Source organism: Dendrobates tinctorius, unplaced genomic scaffold (assembly GCF_039654945.1).
Source record: "Dendrobates tinctorius isolate UK_male_01 unplaced genomic scaffold, ASM3965494v1 ptg000044l, whole genome shotgun sequence".
In the NCBI taxonomy this organism is placed as follows: domain Eukaryota; kingdom Metazoa; phylum Chordata; class Amphibia; order Anura; family Dendrobatidae; genus Dendrobates; species Dendrobates tinctorius.
In genome coordinates, this window is record NW_027361712.1 from 16,434,901 (window position 1) to 16,455,269 (window position 20,369).

The 20,369-nt window shown below is 44.1% G+C and overlaps 1 protein-coding gene across 2 annotated transcripts in view; it reads right to left on the reverse strand.

Moving 5' to 3' along the window:
• Positions 1-20,369, reverse strand: part of RNF31 (ring finger protein 31) — a 103,406-nt gene that overhangs the window by 64,936 nt on the left and 18,101 nt on the right. For both annotated transcript variants that reach the window (XM_073575367.1, XM_073575366.1), the window contains exons 4-10: positions 14,885-15,040; positions 14,736-14,795; positions 14,583-14,631; positions 13,346-13,514; positions 11,638-12,232; positions 11,359-11,556; positions 1,950-2,201 (exon numbers count right to left, since the gene is read on the reverse strand). In XM_073575367.1, the coding sequence (XP_073431468.1) occupies positions 1,950-2,201; positions 11,359-11,556; positions 11,638-12,232; positions 13,346-13,514; positions 14,583-14,631; positions 14,736-14,795; positions 14,885-15,040 (1,479 nt within the window). The remainder of the gene's footprint in view (positions 1-1,949; positions 2,202-11,358; positions 11,557-11,637; positions 12,233-13,345; positions 13,515-14,582; positions 14,632-14,735; positions 14,796-14,884; positions 15,041-20,369) is intronic.

Here is a 20,369-nt window from a genome sequence, read left to right on the forward strand (position 1 = left end):
ACCTGATGCCCACTTCTTTTTACAGCGCGCGCAGGCGTAGTGAATAGCGGTGGGTCTAGAGCAGAGAGCCCCTGCAGGGTTGGGCATATGTCAAAAGGGGTAGAAACACTGCCTGATGTGGAACTGCGGAGGGGAGCTAATTCTAGCGTCAGCTGAAGCAGCGCCGAGCCTACCGAGGTTCAGATGCAGAAAAACCAGCGTTGTGTCCCCCAGGAAGAAATCTTGTGAAGAGAGAGAATGATATCCAGCAAGGGCAGGAAGAGATGCTAGCGGTGGGCGGGGCTTGAACGCCAAGCCCTGATTGGAAGAGGACCGAGGAGGGGGCGCGGTAAATGTCCCACTGACAGGGCTGAAGTGAAAGCAGCCCTGTGATATGCTGTAAAAGTGCGCGAAGAAAGCGCGCGCAGGGAGAGGGGAGAAGCTTCCTTAACTTTTTTTTTTTCAAAACGAAAGTGAAAGTGCTCCCTCTGCCCTCATGAGCGACGGCTCGCCCGGAGCAAAGAAACAACAGGGACAGGACCCACAGAGACAGGGAGGCCACAGGAACAGGCAAGTCACAGGGACAGGGCAGCCACCGGGTAGGATGCTGCCTGTGGAGGCCACCGGTGAACCCCCCGATGATAAGCGCGTGTCTGACAGCACTTGGTGGAGGAAAACTGGCGGGAAATTCAAAAAAGGAGAAGGGGTACTGATCCTGATAGCGTGGTGCAGGGCGGTATTTTAATACAGCTCAGTACTGGCTGTAACACTGCAGGGCTGATGGGTCGGCTAGGGTCCATATTTGAGAGCGGGCCTGGAGGGGACATCCGGATCCGCTTACCTGACGTCCCTGAGGAGGATGATCGCAGGGGCCCAAGATAGCCAGCAGGCTGCTGGGGGAAACGATCCTCAGTACCCGCACTATGTCCGTATGGTGCAGAAGACGGCTCCTGGTAGGGGAAACGTCACCGCTGGCGACCGCCGTCTTCCTCTCAGCCCTGTCCCGGGAGAGGGGTGAGGAGGGTACTCGGCTAGGACCGGCCACCGTTATAAGCCCATAGCACCCGAGGGTGATTGGGGAAGGTCCTGCCTGCGGTCCTGAGAGTTGCGATGTGGGAAATACCACATTGCTCGCTCAGCCGCCTGAAAAGGAAAAGCAGGATGAACTCACATCCCGTTTCCTGATGCTGTATCTGAAAAATAAAGTGAAAACATTAATAAACACAACTAAAAACCTGAAAGGAAAAAAGGCTTCATTAAAAGCGGATCTGGGAAGATCCCGGTCCGCCTCCTACAGACACTAAGCACAAACTGAGGTGCTTGGTGCCTGTCGGTGGGAGTATACTGCCGGGGAGGAGCTAATTTTCTTGTTTTGCATAGTGTCAGCCTCCTAGTAGCAGCAGCATACACCCATGGTATTCTGTGTCCCCCAATAAGGCGATAAAGAAAAGGAGTTACCAGTGTGATGTGTAATGGTTACCAGTGTGATGTGAAATGGCCGCTCTCTGCTCTCCTGATCTCAACTACAGAGCTGTGTGTGATTATACCTGACATATCTGCAGGTTGTGCTCAGCTTCAGCTTCCATTTCCAAGGCAGACAGTTGTGCAATATTTTTGCAATAGAGCAGAGCTCAGAGAGAAGCAAAAAATGTGTTTGAAAGCAGACAAATTTCATTTCTCCTGTTTTGTGCTAGTTACTTGTCTCACACTGGTAACTCCCCCTTCATGTAAAATAATCTCTGGAGGCAGAGTTTTCTTCCAGGCAGTGTCTTCCCCAGAGCCTGGAAGAGGTCAATTATATAAGGTGATAGAAGAGGATTTCTCAGCAACAACACAGCTGATATGAGACACACAGGGATGACTATTCTCAGCAGTCTATAAACTGTATGCCCATATTTATTCAGATAGGTCAAATGTGGTGACAGATGCCCTTTAAGTGTAAACATTGTGCTCCCTTGCTAATAACTAACCTTGTTCCTTCGCTGTATGATGCACAGGTTAACTGCTTCCTCCATATGACCTCCACATGATAACCATGCACTGCGAGCTTCTTCTGTTGTGAATGCCCCCAACTCGGAGCCCGTTTTCTGAGTTGCAGCATCAATTAAACGTTCTAACACATAAACAAGTTCAGATTGCAGCCACGAAAGAGGCACCTCAGTACCAGAGTACCGTACTGCACTGCAAACTTCTTCTGGAGACACCCCATAGGCCTCTCCTTCCTGAAAAAATGGACATAGGATTTCATACTGTATATGTAATGCTTCAAGTTTCACCTATGAGTATGTTTGTACATTAATGTCCTAAATTGCAAATGAAGTTCAATAAACGAAAAACGAGTAAAAAAAAAAAAAAAAAAACACACACAAAATGTACAGTAACTCCTGTTTAGGACAAATGGTACTTTGAGGTGGCTTTCATTCAATATATAAAGTAATATTGATGTACAAATGTGTACAAAAAAAGGAGTTGTCCACTATTCAGATAACCCCTTCTTAATCACTATGTTTCCCCCAAGTAAAACAGTAATTATACGCACCTCTGGTGCAGGCGCCATTCCAGCAGGGTTGGCACTGGCTATCCCAGGACTTGTATGACTTTATGTCATGCAAACCCTGCAGCCAATCAGCGGCCACTTCATTGTCCCCTCCTACGGACATAACCGACATCCAGAGTTGTGAGAGCTGTGGCTGCTCTCTCACCCTTTCCGGATGTCTGATTTGTTTGAAGGAGGGGAGGGTGAAGAAACAGTTAATTGGCCATAGGAATCATCATGTGATATTGCCAACAGCTGGTTGAGAGCCGCTGGAATGGTGCCCCCATAGGAGGAGAGTATAGCTCCTATTATTTTACTTGGAAACTACTCTGACAACCCATTTAATGGTATAAAGAAAGATGGTTATAAATAGAAATTATGTAGGAAAGTAAAGCCGTCCATCTTGACTATTTCACACATACAAAGGAGAGCTCACTTGGCCGAGCACTCATGTGGATTATTTCCTAGAGAACAAAGCAATTGGCAAACTTGGACATACCTAATAGACATCTCCCCCGATGATCAATTAGCCAGCAGCCCCAAACATATTAGAGTGTTGGCCGAACTAGATGATGTCAGTGGGTTTGGTTTACATCAGTCTAATGGTTAATGGTGTGGGGGAGGGGGGTTTACTCACAAGATATGACGGAAGAGGTAAACATGTCAAACTCACTCCATTACTCTAGGAAAACGTATCATGAGTGTTCAGCTTTAGCCTCAAGCCCATAATCAGAACCACTCTCTGAATCTCGACACAGACTATCACACCAGTCTAATCATTATCAATGCTGTCAGAGAGAAAAATTAAAATCCATAAGACAGCCTTAGAAGGGAGAAATAGCTTACAATTCAAACTCCTTTTAAAGTAGGACCTCACATTGAACATACGGGGAAGAGAGGAAACTACCGTATTTTTCGGACTATAAGATGCACCGCACCAGAAGACGCACCCCAAATTTTCAGAAGGAAAATGAGGAAAAATTAATGCACCAAATGAGGGGTCCGTCTTACAGTCCTCAATTTATCTTAGCTGGGGTGGATAGGCAGCGCTGGAGGCAGCAGGAGTCGGGCGATTCTTCCGGTGGTCCGACGCTGCAGGGCGATGATCTCGCTCCCATTCCAGCCTGGTGCGGCAGTTTCAGCGGTGCTCGGTGCTGCTGGGGGCTCCGGAGCCCACATCAAAGGGAGGAACATGAAATGCGCCGTAGATGTACGGCACATGTCGTGAAGGGGTTAACAGTACGCTTGCATTTGCAACTGGATTAATTAAAGTTGAAAATGCAGCACGGTAAATCGAAAGCTAAATATTTCCCTTACTATACATCGCCTTACGATATACCACTTTAGTAATTATACACCAAAATTTGTTGGCAAAAATTATGCATATTTTTAACTAAATTATCATATTTTACAACTTCTCATAACCAAAACTTTTTGACATACACTTTTGAAAACTGTTCAGATAAGTGTGAAAAGTGACAAACATGTACAAAACAGAATCTTTACTGAATATTCAGTATTGCAATGATCCACTATTATTCCTCCTGGAAACATGAATAATTTGGCAACTGGGTGATACAATTACCTATTGGGGTGAGTTTCTACAGTCAGCACTGATTGGGTAGTGGCTTATTGGGGTACATTTCCCTAAACAAACTAGTAATACTTGGTCATCACAGTTTATTTATAGATGTTTAGAAGGAATAACAGAGGAAAGGAACAGACTTCTAAAAGGAAAAATTTGTTAGAATTGTTATTTTGTGGGCAATAAAAGTATTCATTAAAATATCTGGCTGGTCCACTTTTAAGTTTTTCTTAATATGTACATGTGCAGCAGAACTAAACATGTCTCATTCCAAACATACTTCCAGCTGCAGCTCTCCTATTCTGCTGTCAGCTCAGCTGCAGAACTGCGACTCAGTACAACTTACACTTTTTTAGCTTTCATCTCACATAGCTAGTGTGTGGGGGGAGAGACTGTGCAGTTGAGCAAAAAGCACAGTGAAGAACAACAACTGCGGGGCGTGGCCTAGCACCTGATGTGAGCGGTCGGCTTCTGGAGCTCCTCCGCTGAGACCGGCAATTATCCTGACGATAGGACCCCTCTGGAGGCTGGTGAATCTCTGGGCGGCTGAGAAGAGACTCAGGAGGTCGGCCCCGACGGGTGAAGTGGTGCGGAGCTGCAGCGATGGTCCGGACAAGGCAGCAGGACGCCAAGGCAGGAGCGGGGATCCGCACCCAAGATGGCGCCGACAGAGCGGACGCTGCAAATGCCTCTTATGCAAAGAGGCTAGAAGTGGCGGCCAAGCTGGAGAAATATGCCTGGGTGGAGGGAGCACGGCAGGAGATGGCTGAAGAGAAGGAGGAACAGGCTGGAGAACGGAGGAATGAGCAAGGAGAAGGCTCTGAGGATGATACGGTACAGGGGGGGCCGGAGGGGGAAGAAGATGGAAGGGGGAATGATGGTGTGGAACAAGAGAATGTGGAGGAGCTGGTTATAGGGGAGCCCACTTTGCAGGACATTTATGAGCTGATCAGATCATGCAAAATTGCGATAACAACGTTAACTCACAGAGTGGATGGAACTATAGCAGAAGTTACTACAATAAAGGCAGACATGGGCAAAATGGATAAGAGAGTGGGAGAGGTGGAGGAGAGAGTGAGTGTGTTGGAAGACCATATCTCTAAAATGCAAAAGGCCCACACTCAGTGTTTGCAAAAATGTGCTGCTCTGATTAATAAGACTGATGATCTGGAGAATCGTTCACGGAGGAACAATGTAAGATTAGTGGGTATCCCTGAGAAGACTGAAGGAAATGACCCTACAAAATTTATTGAAAAATGGCTCCAGGACAAGATAGGTGGTGATAACCTGTCTAAGATGTTTGTGGTGGAAAGGGCTCATCGAGTTCCTATGAAGCCCCTTCCGATGGGATCCCCCCCTCGTACGGTCCTTGCCAGGATCCTGAACTATAGAGATAGAGATGCCATATTGAGGTGTGCTCGTACGGCTGAAGACATGTGTATTAATGGCCAGAAGATCTCTATTTACCCAGACTATTCGGCTGAGGTACAAAAACAGAGGATGAGCTATGGAGGGGTTAAAAGGAGACAGAGATTTGAAGTTGGTGTATTCTACTCTCTACCCAGCGAAATTGAGAGTTGTAGCACTGGGGACGGTTCATTTTTTTCCAACACCAGAAGACGCCACTAAGTGGCTGGACTTAAATCAGCAGAAGCTCTCGGCTAGTAAAGAAAGAGGGAAGTGAAGGGATGAGGCCGGAAGTGAAGAAGTTGCTGCCATATCGCTGCCTTTGGACTTTGAGTTCACAGTTTATTGTGGTTTCCGGAGGACTTATTGTCAAAATGTTGTTTTATATGCGGAGGGGCTGGGGAGGTGTTTTAGTAACAGCGGATTAAGGGTACTGTGGAAGAGATAGCTAGACGCTGGACTACCTACTCTCTGATAAGAGAGGTGAACGACAACAGCGGATTAGTTATGGGTTACTGTGTTAAAGAATATGGGGGGGGGGGGGGGGGGGAGATGGGAGGGTAGGGTTGGGGATTGTTGCGGGGAAGTGAGACTTACAATTTGCTGGGAACAGTGTCCTATCTTAAGGGGTCAGGAATTGGTACTTGGGAGGTATCATGGTGAGAGACACAATTAAAGTCGTTAGCTGGAATATAAGAGGACTGTCGGAGGGGAACCGGAGAACGGCAATAATGGAGTATGTGAGAAAACGGGGCCCGGATGTCATTTGTCTCCAAGAGACACATTTGCTTGCAGAAAAAGTAGATGTGCTAAAAAGAAGGTGGATAGGGAGGTCTTACCATTCTACGTATTCCTCGTATGCTAGGGGGGTATCGGTGTTGATTGGGGCGTCCACGCCCTTTGAAGAAATTGAGTGCCATGTAGATAGGGATGGGCAATATGTTCTATTATTCTGTAAACTCTATGGGCAGTCACTATGTCTTGCGGCTGTTTACTTCCCACCCCCATACTCGGGGAAAAAGGTACAAGAAATATTTGAATTGTATAAATGGGGTATGGGGTTTCCCATGTTAATCATTGGAGATGTCAATAATGTGATGGATGAAGGGTGGGATAGACATAAGAAAGATTCAAGCAAAGGTATTAAAAAACTGTCGAAGTTTGGGAATTATATGACGGAGATGGGGATGGTGGACCTCTGGAGGGTGAGGAATGAGAGCGTAGTTTGCTACTCCTGCTATTCGGCAACTTATGGCTCCCTCTCCAGGATTGACCTGGCACTGGGAAATAATTTAATGACGCGTATGGTCTGTGGAATTGAATATCTGCCGAGGGTGATTTCAGACCATAGGCCTATAGAGCTCTTGATTAGACGGGCAGGTGTGAGGCATGGACGGGGAGTGGGATGGAAATTGCACCCCTTGTGGCTTGAACATATTGATATGGATATCATTAAGAAGGAAATCACAGAGTACTGGCAGTTTAATGAGGAAAGTGTGGAGGGGCGGGTGGTGTGGGACGCAATGAAAGCTTTTCTGAGGGGGTCTTCTTTTTAGGGAAATTTCTAGATGTAAATCCAGGACTAGGTTGGAAGATAAGGAGATAATAGAGGATTTGGAAAGAGCAGAAAGGGATATGGTGTCGGACCCATCAGAGATAACTAAATGTAGTTTAAAAGAAGCTCAGGAAGCGGTTAATAAGCTATATATAAAAAAGGCGGAGAGAAGAAGAGCTTTTCAGAAAGTACAGTTTTTTGAGGATGGGGAAAGAGTGGGACACTTACTTTCGGTGGTAGCTGCTGCACAGAGGGAATCGGGGTACGTATACAAACTAAGAACGGGAGAGGGGACTGTATTGACGGAAGTAGAGGATATTTTAGGGGAGTTTAAAAGTTTTTATGAGCAGCTGTATACGTCAGGGGTGGGAGATATAATGGGGAATATTGAAAGTTTCCTGGGTGAGGCGAAACTGCCTAGGATTGGGGACGATGATAGGGGAAGGTTGGAGGAACCTATAACGGAGGAGGAGATTAGATCTGCTATTATGTCAATGGCTAACAACAAGGCTCCTGGGGCTGATGGACTCCCGGTTGAGATATATAAGAATTTAATGGACATCTCAGTGGCCAAATTAAAAAAAGTCTTTGAGGAGGCGTTAAGGGTGGGAGAGCTGCCGGTGTCCATGAGAGAGGCGATAATAGTAGTCATTTTAAAGGAAGGAAGGGACCCGGAATTGGCGGAATCGTATAGGCCAGTTTCAGTGTTGTCGGCAGACGTTAAGATTTTGGCTAAAGTTTTGGCCGGCTGGCAAGTGTGGTTCAGGGTTTGGTACATTCGGATCAGTCTGGCTTTATGCCAAATAAGTCTACAGCGATAAATCTAAGTAGATTATTCTTGAACTTGCAGGTGCCGTCGGATAATGAAGGGAATAGAATTGTAGTCTCCTTGGATGTGCGTAAGGCGTTTGATAGTGTTGAATGGTGCTATCTTTGGGAAGTGTTGAGATCTTTTGGTTTTGGACCAATTTTTGTCTCGTGGGTGAGGTTATTGTATTTTTCTCCGACTGCTAGGGTGAGAGTTAATGGGGAGGTTTCTGGAAGTTTTGGTTTACATAGGGGGACTAGGCAGGGGTGTCCGCTGTCGCCGCTGCTTTTTGCGTTGGCAGTGGAGCCCCTGGCGCAGACAATCAGGAACTCGACTTTGGTTAAGGGGTTCCGGTATGGTATGATAGAGGAGAAAATAGCCTTATACGCAGATGACATACTATTATTTTTAGAAAATTCTGGAGGGGCCTTGGAGGGGGCGATGAACATTCTTGGGGCATTTGGGGAGGTTTCGGGTCTGAAGATCAATTGGGCAAAGTCAAATATTTTGCTGGTAGATGAGGGGGGCGGGGAGATTCCGACGGCACTGGAGGGTAGTAGGTTGCCGGTGGTTCATCGGTTCAAATATCTGGGAGTTCAGGTGTCCCTTCCTCTTTCGAGTTATATTGATTTAAATCTGTCCCCATTACTGGACAAATTTAGGAAGAAAGTAGGGGTGTGGTGCAGGTTGTGCCTCTCTGTGGTGGTTAGGATAAACCTGGCTAAAATGATTCTTATGCCCCAATTGTTATATATATTGCATAACTCCCCTGTTTGGTTGCCCCGAAGGTGGTTTCGTACCATTAACACTATATTTCGAGACCTGGTATGGGGGAAAAAACAGCCAAGAATCAGGCTGGAACTCATGCAGAGGCCTAAAGATGGGGGGGATTGGCTCTTCCGAATCCCTGGATTTATTTTTTGGCGGCACAGGGTCAGCAGTTAAGAGGATGGAGTGAGGAGAAAGGACTGGGTTCGGTTCAAAGGATTATGGTTTGGTTGGTGGGAAGGGACCCATTGGTTCAAGGTCTGGAGGCAGGGAATTTTGGGAAGCTCGGTGGGACCTATCCTATTTTGATGCTAATCCACAGAGTTTGGGAGGCAATTAAAAGGACAAGAGAAGTGGGAGCATTAACAAATCTCTCCCCAATTTGGAACAATGAAGTACTGCCTGAATTTGTTAAAATGGGGGAATTTAAAAATTGCATATCACTAGGTATACTATATGTGGATCAGATACAGGACGAACGGGGGTTATTGTCCTTTGAGACACTGCAGGGGAGGTATGGGTTGCGGGAGACCAGTAGGTTTCAATATGGACAGCTGAGACATGCCTGAAAATTTGTAGAGATATTCTGGTGGACTATGTATTTGCGGTGGGTGGAACGAAGGGGGTAGTTTCAAATATTTACAGGGATTTGTTACATACCTATCTTAATAGATTCCCCATTAAAGCAAAAGAGAAATGGGAGGAAGAGGTGGGAAGGATAGAGGAGGATATATGGGAAGATATCATGGCATATATTCCTCAGTTATCATTAAGTGAGCCGGGTAGACTTTCACAATATTATGTACTTCACAGAGTATATAGAACTCCAGATAGGCTTTATAGGGCAGGGTTGAGACAGACTTCTGAATGTCCTAGGTGTCGGTCTGAGGGAGCGGGGATTCTGCATATGTTATGGCAATGTACGAGACTGAATGCATACTGGTTGGAGGTGGGAGAAGCAATTGGGAAATCGTATGGATGTACAATCACATGGGACCCTGTGGTATGCATTTTGGGTTATGTAGAGGAGATCCAAGTTCAAAATCATCATAAACTGGCCATAGCTAGATTATTGTATGTTGCACGTAAATTGATTGCCAGACACTGGTTGAGTGGAGAGCCGCCGACTCTGCGGGAATTTTATAGACAGTCTGATGTAGTTGTTAAAATGGAAAAGTGTGAAATCTTTTGAATCACTTTGGAAACCATGGGTGGAGAGAAACTGATTCCGGAGGGATGCTGTTTAAACGTGTAAGCAATGGATGCTAATGTCTCATTATTGGCTATTGAGGATTTAAGGGAGGGGGGGTGGAGGGAGGGAAATGGGGGATTGGTTTTATAATGTTTGTAAATATGTCTATGCTCCTTTTTTGGACACAATTGTGTGCAATGTCATTTTGAATCTTGTTAATAAAAATTATCTGATTTAAAAAAAAGAAGAACAACAACTGCAGATTGTTTATAAATCAGATGAGTACAAAGCAAAAAAAAAAAAAAAGTATTGCACTCGGACCAATGTTATTAAATAAGGCAGTGCTACTGAATTTTTTTTTTTGTCATACCGATTTGGCGCAAGAAAAAAAAATTGCAGCATGCTGCAATCTAACTCTTAAATTGGATGAGACTCGCCCATTCAAGTCTAGAGGTGTGAGACAAAAAAAAAAAAGCGGATGCCATACAGAGTATAGTATCCGATTTTTATGGATACATTACAATTCTGTGACATAGGAAACTTTAAGTGCTACTGTACATGATTAATAACTTTTCAGTAAAAAAAAAACAAAACAAAAAAAAAACTGATTGCATACAGACAGCACACAGATGACCAATGATAAAAATAATTGTCCCACTCTTCGGCATGAAAATCGGACTGATTTTTTGTGACCCTAGCCTAAGAGGACAACTGTAGTTGTTTGTATTAAGTGCTGCCGAGTATGATTATACTGTAACTGTCAGTCATTACATGGCTCACTGCTAAAGCCCCCTTCCATTTAAAATGAGTTCTGAAAGCAGGATCTCAGGGAAATCTGTGTCCAGCCAATAGAGCTTAATAGCTCATTTACATAAAAAAAAAAAAAATGAGTATTTCTGTCAAATAAGACATTGGATGTCAAGAGATCATTTTATTCAGCTTTCCATGGCCTGCATGTTCAAATAGAGAGCTTAGGAGGATTGATCCTATAAACAGATTCCCATTAATGCAGCCTTAAAGAGGTATTCCAGTCTCCAAGATTCTTTCCCAATATATAGTGGGTGTAATAATAATAATATTAACAAATACATCCAATTAGAAATGTGGTATTGATTTTCTGATTTGCTATGTTGCTTTCCCCATATGCAGGCATTGCAGGACCTTAGGTATCCAAGGTTACAGCCACTGACATAGTGACAGTTAGCTAGTTGCTAGAGGTCATAACCCGTGAATACCTAAGGTCCTACAATGCCTGCACATGGGGAAAGACAGTGAATCTGAAAAACTACACTACATTTCTAGTTTGAGGTATTTACGAACATTATTACTATTATTACACCTACTATATATTGGGATAGGATCTTGGAAATGGGAATACTCCTTTAAATATGAATTCAGATGGTTTACATAATATACATTGTGCACCTAAAACTTTCATTCCATGACACCAATATGATGGATCAGGAAGCATGGGAAGGTGCTTTTCATAAAGTGAACACTGCAAGTTTCTTTTTTGCATTTCACTAACCTTAATCAGTGCCACTATTTTTGCTCCATCCTCCTTTAATTGCTTCTGTCTCATCTCATCCTGATATTTTTTCTGTCTGTGTTCTTCCTTTTTCTTATCTTCTTCTGTAGGTACCACTCCTTCGCTAGTTCGGTCACACACCTGACAAACATGGCCAGTGCCCGTGTTGTAATAGGTGCAGTGCGAGCACTGCCAACCCTAGGATCCACATAAAGGTTAGAGTACTTCAATCCCTTTCGCACTTATTTTAACAGTTTACTATCCTGTTATTACAATTACCTTTGACATTTTCATTTGATCTTCCTTTTCACTATTTAGCCGTTCAGAAAAAATGTCCAAGCTGCTTTTCAAGTCAATGATGGGTCTCTCAGGCATGAAGGCGTTATCGGGACTTTTCTTTGAGTGAAGAAGGCTAGCATTGTTATTCACTTGGGTTAGTGGCTTTGGATTACTTCTCACAATATTGGCAGCTTTGTCATACATACTACCAAGCACAGTTGTCTTGCTATTTTCTGACTTAGACATAAATCGACTATGGTCAGTGAAGCCGGCTGTCTTGCATAAGTCTCCAGCTTCCATCAAGGTAAAAGCAGCAGACTCAAGGACATCTCTAGATGGTTTCCCGGCTAAGCGAGGCCGCTCACACGCTGCACACAAGACGGCTGAAGAAGGATTTTGTAGAGTACAAGCCTGGCACCCCCATGTGTCTTTCTGCAAAGAGGCGTCTAATGCCAAGCTTGATGCATTGTTACAACCACGGGGGCGATCACAGCCCACACACAGCACTGACCCCCCTCTATTTAAGATATGGCATGACATACATTGCCATGGTGGGCGAGATGAAACATGTGAAAGAAATTCATCTTCCTTGAGCCTTTTAAAAAAAAGAAAAAACAAGTTAAAAGGAAAATAAGCCTTCAGAGGTCTGGTTAAAGGGAATGTACATTTTGTAGCAAAAATTGTTTTATTGCTTCAGCACATCTAGAAAAAAATAGCTCTGCAAATAGTCTTAAAATATCCGACTTACTGTTAGAATATGTTCACACACTGCATTCTTTATGCAACATTTCGGCTGTGATTCACAATACCAGCAAGGTCAATGAGATTTCAGATATCTCAAGCACACAGCTTGCTTTTGTTTTCTTTTTTTGACCGTTTTGTCAAAGAGCCGCGTTTTTGCAAAATGCAGCATGTCACTTCTTTCAGTGTTTTTCACCCACTTAAAGCAAAAATCGCTGCACAAAAACGCAGATATCAGGTTTTGCTACGATTTGGTGCCAAAACCTGATGAAGTTGAATCAGATTTATTTTTTATGCACTACACATTATCAGCATGCACAAGAGACAAATGTACCCTGACAAAATCGCGGCAAACCCTCAGCAAAACCTGCTTTTTTTTTTTACTTGCTTCTTTACTGCTAAGCGAGCAGGTTTTGCCCGCGGGAAAAAAACCCAGATCAAACACACTGTGTGTGAACATAGCCTTAAGTGTCTACAGCTCAGTACACACATAAGTCTCCATGGTACTAGACTACAAGCAAACCCTATGTAAGTGATCAGCAGTTATACGCTCTTCTGCCTGTGTCTTACTTTCTGCATATCTACAAGAATTAGGTTAATAAATGTGTTGTCCACTATATTTTTTTTAAGCCCATGAAGGTATTAAGCAGCAGTCACGTGATATGACCACATGAAGAGAGAAGATTGGTAGGGAGACAAGGACACTGCTGCAGTAGACGAGTATCTGTACTTTGTTATTTGACTACTTCTAAGGGCCCATTCTTGATATTAAAAACGTAATGGACAACCCTTTAACAAATTACGAATGACCAGATCACATGATTATGCAAATCAGAGTACGCAATTATTGTAGTTCTTAAACACACAGACACAACTGACTAATTGTAAGACAATTTGCAAACATTTATATTTGAAATACACATTGAAGTAATAAAACAATTTCTATATATGACAAAATGACCAATACCTGTGCGTGGGTGGTGTGCCATATTGGGTGCGCTGGTGATGTGAACGATTGGGATGAGAGTGCACCCTCTGATCGCACGCTACACACAGCGCATCGTTGCAGGAATTACACACAACAGAGACTGTCTTCACGCCACACAGGCCACATCCTTCAGGAGACGTTTCTGAGACTAGAGACATAATCCGTACCCAAAAATAAAAAGTTAGTTTCTGGAAATGTCATAATGCCTTTAAAATAAAGCATGCGCTAACAGACAAATCCAGCATATAATGCAATTCTAGAATACATAACACATTGGGCAGTGGCTTTTACCTTCAATCTCCCACAGTTGTGCTACATACAGCTCTGGCAAAAATTAAGAGACCACTTCCAAATGTTCAGTTTCTCTGACTTTTCTCTTTATAGGTATATTTTTGAGTAAAATGTAAATTGTTCTTTTAGTCTATAAACTTCTGACATGTCACCGAATTTCCAAGCAATAAATTTAGCATTTGTTTCTGACAAAGAAAAATGGTCAAAATAAAAAAAAAAAAAAAAAAAGAGCTTTCAGACCTCAAATAATGCAAATAAAACAATTTTATAATCATTTAGAAACAACAACAATACTAATGTTTTACCTCAGGAAGAGTTCAGAAATCAATATTTTGTGAAATAACCATGATTTTTAAAAACAGCTTTCATGCGTCTTGGCATGCTTGCCACCTGTCTTTCACACTGCTTCTGGCTCAAAAATTTAAGCAGTTCTTCTTTGTTTGATGGCTTGTGATCATCCTCTTGATTCCAGAGGTTTTCAATGGGGTTCAGGTATGGAGAATGGGCTGCCCATGACAGGGTTTTGTTCTAGTGGGCTCTTAATTTTTGCCAGAGCTGTATGTGTGCACACATGACATTTACTATTTGTCTATACATACTAACTTACACGGAAATTAATGCTTATGAGTTGGGTAAATTTTGCATTGTTGGTTCCCTTGTCCAAATTTAGGGCCTATTCCGCTTGTTGTTAGGGTTCACATGAGATGTTTAGTGTAACCCCTTGGCCACTTACATACTTGAGGGCTTTAAACTGTTTGTCCTTTTGTTAATATGGTTGTGTAATAAAATAAAAGATTTTTCATTATCATTGGAAGTGCACAGATTTTTTTTTACCATGCACATTTCAGGATTTTGGTAGAATTGTGTAATAAAAGGCTGAGAAAAAAAAAAGTATATTTAAATGACAAAGCAATATTTGTATTACCTGATGGGGTAGGTCTAGAAAAAACAACCGAATCTGGAACCAAGGCTGGCTGCAAGTATACAAAACCCAATTGTCACAAAAGCTTTTATCCGAAAGGATGCATAAATCAACACATTTTATTGTCAAAACTCAAGATATCGAAACCTACGTTACCTGAGGCACATTCATAGCCATCAGTTCCTTTGCCACTTGATCCTGGTATGGATGGGATTTCTGGGAAAAAAATAGGTTATGAATTCTGGTGAGGATAATTACAGGATTTGAAAAACAGAAGTCAGACCTGAAAGCAATGAGGCACTCACAGAAATCAAAAGATTGAGCTCACGGTGCAGGATGATGACATCTGCTGTCACAGCGGCAACATTGGCGATATCTGGTTCCACCTCAGTATCTGGAAAGCTAAGACCATCTGGAAGAGACTGTGTGTAGCCATACAATGACAAGACATGACGCCCACCCTAGGAGATAAGAAAAGCAGTGGCTCATTATATAGAAACTAGATGTGGGCCCGATGCTATCGCATCGGGAGGGCAGTGTGCGTGTGTGGGTGTGTGGGTTGTGTGTCCCGCCGCTGTCTGCCCACACAACTCTGTGTGGGCAGACCACAAGACGCACCCAAAATTTTGGGGTGGAAAATAGCAGAAAAAAGATTTTTAAAAGATGGGGGTCCGTCTTATTATGCGAATTTAAGGTATCTTACCTGAGGGCTGGCGGTGGTACAGCGGGGTCACAGGAGGCATGGCCACTTCCTCAGGAAGCCGGCGGCGGCAGAAGTGGGGCAATGCTGCAGTCCCGGGGTGCGATGCTGCGGGTCCGGTGTCAGCGGTGAGGCAGAGCATGGAGCAGGGTCCCTTTCTCAGGATGCCGGCAGCAGAAATGTGGTGACGTTGCAGACTGGTGTCCATGGCAAGCAGAGCCGAGTGCATAACCGGTTTCTCAGGGGCAATATTCCTGAGGCCGCGTGTGCGCAGATTGAGATCTCGGCGGCCCTCGGCTTCAGGAAAATGGCTGCCGAGATCTCAATCTGCGCTCACACGGCCTCCGACGGACATTTTCCTGAAGCCAAGGGGCTCAGAAATCTCAATCTGCGCATGCGCCGCCTCAGGTGGCCCATGGTGTCAGGAAGATGGCTGCAGAGAATCTGGTGATGCACTTGGCACTGCTAAATCGTGGACACCGGGCCGTGACGTCACCACATTTCTGCCGCCGGCACCCTGAGGAAAGGACCCTGCTCAGGTGCACTCCACACCGCCGACACTGAGCCTCAGAATCACCACACCTCTGCCGCCACCGGTTCCACTGCTAAACACTCCGCAACCCCCCCCCCAGTAAGCCTGGGTTTGGACAATAAGACGCACCTCCCATTTTCCTCCCAAATATTTTGGGGAAAAGGTGCGTCTTATAGTCTGAAAAATACAGTAAGTATTGCAGCGCCTTCATTCTTCATCAGACGTCAAACCCAATGATAAAGTGATGGTATATACTAGCCATCATTTTATAGAAAGTGAATACCCCATATGTGCCAAGTTTACTGGTAAATACCTAAGCAGAGCACCACATGAAGAACCCCTTCCCCATAGGCCGCCCCGGAGCACGAGCATATCATTAATTCAAAACTGAAAATAAAGATAAAACAACCACAAGATGGATTTCATCAATCAAGGTATCATTTTAATCAGTACAACGACGCCAATCTGACACTGTCTGTAGGTTTCTGTGCACAATCCTGATGACAGGTTCCGTTTAAAGTGAATAGCTCTTTGCTGCAAATACACAGCCCCTGTACTACATTGATGCAGTCTCTGGCAAAAAAAACAAGTTTTCAGATACTCAATCAGCTCAATGATTCTCAATTGACAACTCAACCTGATTCACCTATAAGGGTATGTGCACACGTTGCAGATTTGCCTGCAGAATTTTCTGCACAGAATCTGCATCTCTTGGCAGAAAACACAGGTAAAAATCTGCGCATTTTTGATGCGTTTTTTTAATGCGGATTTGTATGCGCTTTAGTAAGCTAAATAAAGATCTGTTAGGGTACGTGCACACGCTGCGGAATCTGCTGTGGATTCATCCGCGCGGATTTTGCAAAATCCGCAGATTTTATCTGCGGATTATCCTGCGGTTTCGCCCTGCGGTTTCACCATCTCCACAATGGTGGAAATAGGAAACCGCTGCGGAATCCGCAGAAAGAATTGACATGTCAATTCTTGCTGCGGTTTAGAAACCGCAGATAATCCGCGCGGAAAATTCCGCAGCGTCTGCACAGCGGTTTCCATTTCCCATAGGGAATAATGGTACTGAACACCGCAGCAGAAACTGCTGCAGATCCGCAGCGGCCAAATCTGCTGCGTATCCGCAGCAGAATCGGCAGCGTGTGCACACACCCTTATTTGAAAAAAAAAAAAAAAAAAAAGGCTTGTGATGTCATTTCTTTGTCCAACCTCTTACTTTGCATACTCCATTACACACACACAGATAGACAGAACAATCTATCCATAGATCTACCTATCCACAGATCTATGGACAGATATTCATAGACTAGGAAGGGACCATGGTTATTGCCTCCCCCCCCCGGTTACAAACAGCTGCCCCCAGCCGCCCCAGAAATTGCGCATCTGTAGTTCTACAGGGGAGATCGTCGTGGGACACTAGTTATTAACTGGATTACGGCGGAAAGGTAAATATAGGTTGGTTTATTATTTTTATCTTTATTACAGGATATTGAGCGCTTCAGTGGACTATGTACTCTATGTTATATGTTGTATGTTACTGTCTAATGAATGTTATATGTATGTACTGTATGTTTTTTTTTTTTTTTTACTACTGAACACTTGCATTGTCTGATGGGACTACTTTCCCATCATTGGCAATGCTGTCACTGTGAGCATTCATACCCGGATGGGAGAAGTAGTCCCATCAGACAATAGCAGCTTACACAGACACACACACAGTCACACACACACCTCCCTCCTCCCGATCTGCAGCGTTTTTAGCACCCACATCTGCAGCAAATCCGCAGATCTTTTTTTACATCTGCGGTTTTGCTGCGGATGTGCCTGACTCAATTGAAGTCAATGGGTGCAGAAACGCTGCAGATCTGCAAAAAGAATGGAGCATGTGCACAACTAATCTCCATTCACCATAGGTTTACATTGGCTGTGCACTACACTGCGTATTTGATGCAAATCCGTGCAGTCATAAACGCTGCAGATCCGCATCCAAATCTGCGACGTGTGCACACAGCCTTAAGCTCGTTTTTTCATGTAATCAATATATTCACATACGCACATACACACACATTATGCATTATATGGAAAGTTCTGCACTAGATATAATACATTGTGGTATATAATGTCAAACCTCAGATTTTACAATGTATGAATACAGTGGTGATTTTTTAGTTCACGTCGTTATGTGTCCACTCTAGCACTGAATACTCTGACCTGACTGTTATGAATGGGTCATCGAGGAGGAAAAAATAAACAAGCTAAGTCTCAGAAAACCAGAGAAGTTGGTAACTATGCAGATTGCAGATCCCTGAACTTAACCGCACAACTAGCAGCAGTCGTGGAGCGTTCCTACGTTGGTCCTAGACGCCTCGTCAAAACCGGAGAGCTACATAAGCCTAAAGCAAGAAAAGAGCAAAACTAACTGTCCCAGAGCAGACCCAAAGGAAAGACAGCCCCCCACATGTATTGACGGTGAAACAAGATGAAATTATAAACAAAGGCAGGAAAATAGGCTGAGCAAATGATGGGGCCTGGCTAACTAAAAAGGACAGGAAAGGAAAGACACTGTCTGCAATCTGCCAAAAACAACCTACAAAAATATTGTCCAACACTTCTGATAGCAAAATCAACCCTGAAGTCACTAGACTTCTAAACCTTTATCAGCACTCTGAAATATTCTGAGACAGAGCAAAAAAGAGGCCAATCTAATAAGTAACAAAAAGCAGATATACATATACACATTGTTATGCATTAATCATAAGAATATCCCTGCAGGCATTCTATATTTTCCTCATTTTGTTCCACTACGGCAGATATTGGACCAATACAGTCATAAATCCATCCGTGCACATCGTTACTTTATTGCTTTCACTGTCCATGTTGAGTGCATGCGCGTCCTACTTATGCCCCGGGCACTTCCGGGAGTTCTCAGCTCTGACTCGCATGCGTTCCAGCCTGCGTCTCAGCTCCCGTAAGTGCACCTCTAGCGGGGCGGGGGGGGGGGGGGGGGGAGAGAGAGGACGCTGCATGCGCTGATATACACAGACAGAGAATCATCCCTCATCCCTTCTGATTTATGCAAGTCTCTTTTTGTATTAAGTCATTGGCTGAGCCCAATATAAATAGCCGCCCTCTCCTCACCCAGACACCCCCCCGGAAGAAGCTCTGGGCGAAACGTGCGTCGGGGTGGAGACCTTGCCTATCCTGACTCCTTTCAGTGGTCTGCTCAATATTCTTTTAATGTATGGTGAATTATATTCCCTGTAAACATTCTTAGCAGATTACCTTCAGTGCTGCAGTATACTCGACATCATGAGATATACCATATCTTTATACATATATCAATAGTCTTATGGGATACTATTAGATACTGATTCAATTTAGGTTTTGGGCTGTGACTGATTTTATATAGATATTTTATAGCTCTACACTATACCTATACTTTACTCTAGATGACTACTGCAGCATTACACTTGTACTTTACTGTAGATGACCACTCCTCAATGGTTCATAGATTTAGCATGGGATATTATAATAATAATCTTTATTTATATAGCGCCAACATATTCCGCAGCGCTTTACAGTTTAACAGTTTCAAAACACAAGTCATAAGTAACAACGTTAACAATACAATAATTAAAGCAAAATAAGACGAAATAAGACGACCCTGCTCGTGAGAGCTTACAATCTACAATGAGGTGAGGGAGATACAAAGTACAGGTGTGTATTTACAATGGTGTATTTACAATGAAGGTCCAGCCATCTTGCGGGAGTGAAGGATGGATGGAGATAGTGAATGGGCTACACACGCACACTTACACAGAGAATGACTTTGATTAGTGAATGTGATAGGCCGCTCTGAACAGGTGTGTTTTGAGGGAGCGCCTAAAACTATGCAAATTGTGGATAGTCCTGATTTCTTGGGGTAGAGCATTCCAGAGGATAGGAGCAGCACGGGAGAAGTCTTGGAGTCGGGAGTGGGAGGTACGGATTAGTGCAGAGGTTAGTCGAAAGTCGTTTGCAGAGCGCAGCGATCGGCTAGGCCGATAGACAGAAATGAGTGAAGAGATGTAAGGGGGTGCCGCACTGTGGAGAGCTTTGTGGGTGAGAACAAGTACTTTGAATTGGATCCTATAATGAATGGGCAGCCAATGTAAGGACTGGCGAAGAGCGGACGCGTCCGAGTACCGATTAGCCAGATGGACGATCCTGGCCGCTGCATTAAGTATGGACTGGAGAGGGGATAGTCGAGTGACGGGGAGGCCAATTAATAGAGCGTTGCAGTAATCCAGGCGAGAGTGGATCAATGCAACAGTGAGGGTTTTTGTTGTTTCCATAGTGAGAAAAGGGCGGATTCTAGAGATGTTCTTTAGGTGTAAGCGGCAAGAGATTGTATATGGGATGTGAAGGAGAGATTGGTGTCAAACATAACACCCAGACAGCGCGCCTGCTGCCGGGGTGTTATTGTGGTACCACCCACGGAGAGGGAAATGTCAGATTTAGGGAGGTTAGTAGACGGCGGGAGCAGAAGAAGTTCAGTTTTGGAGAGGTTGAG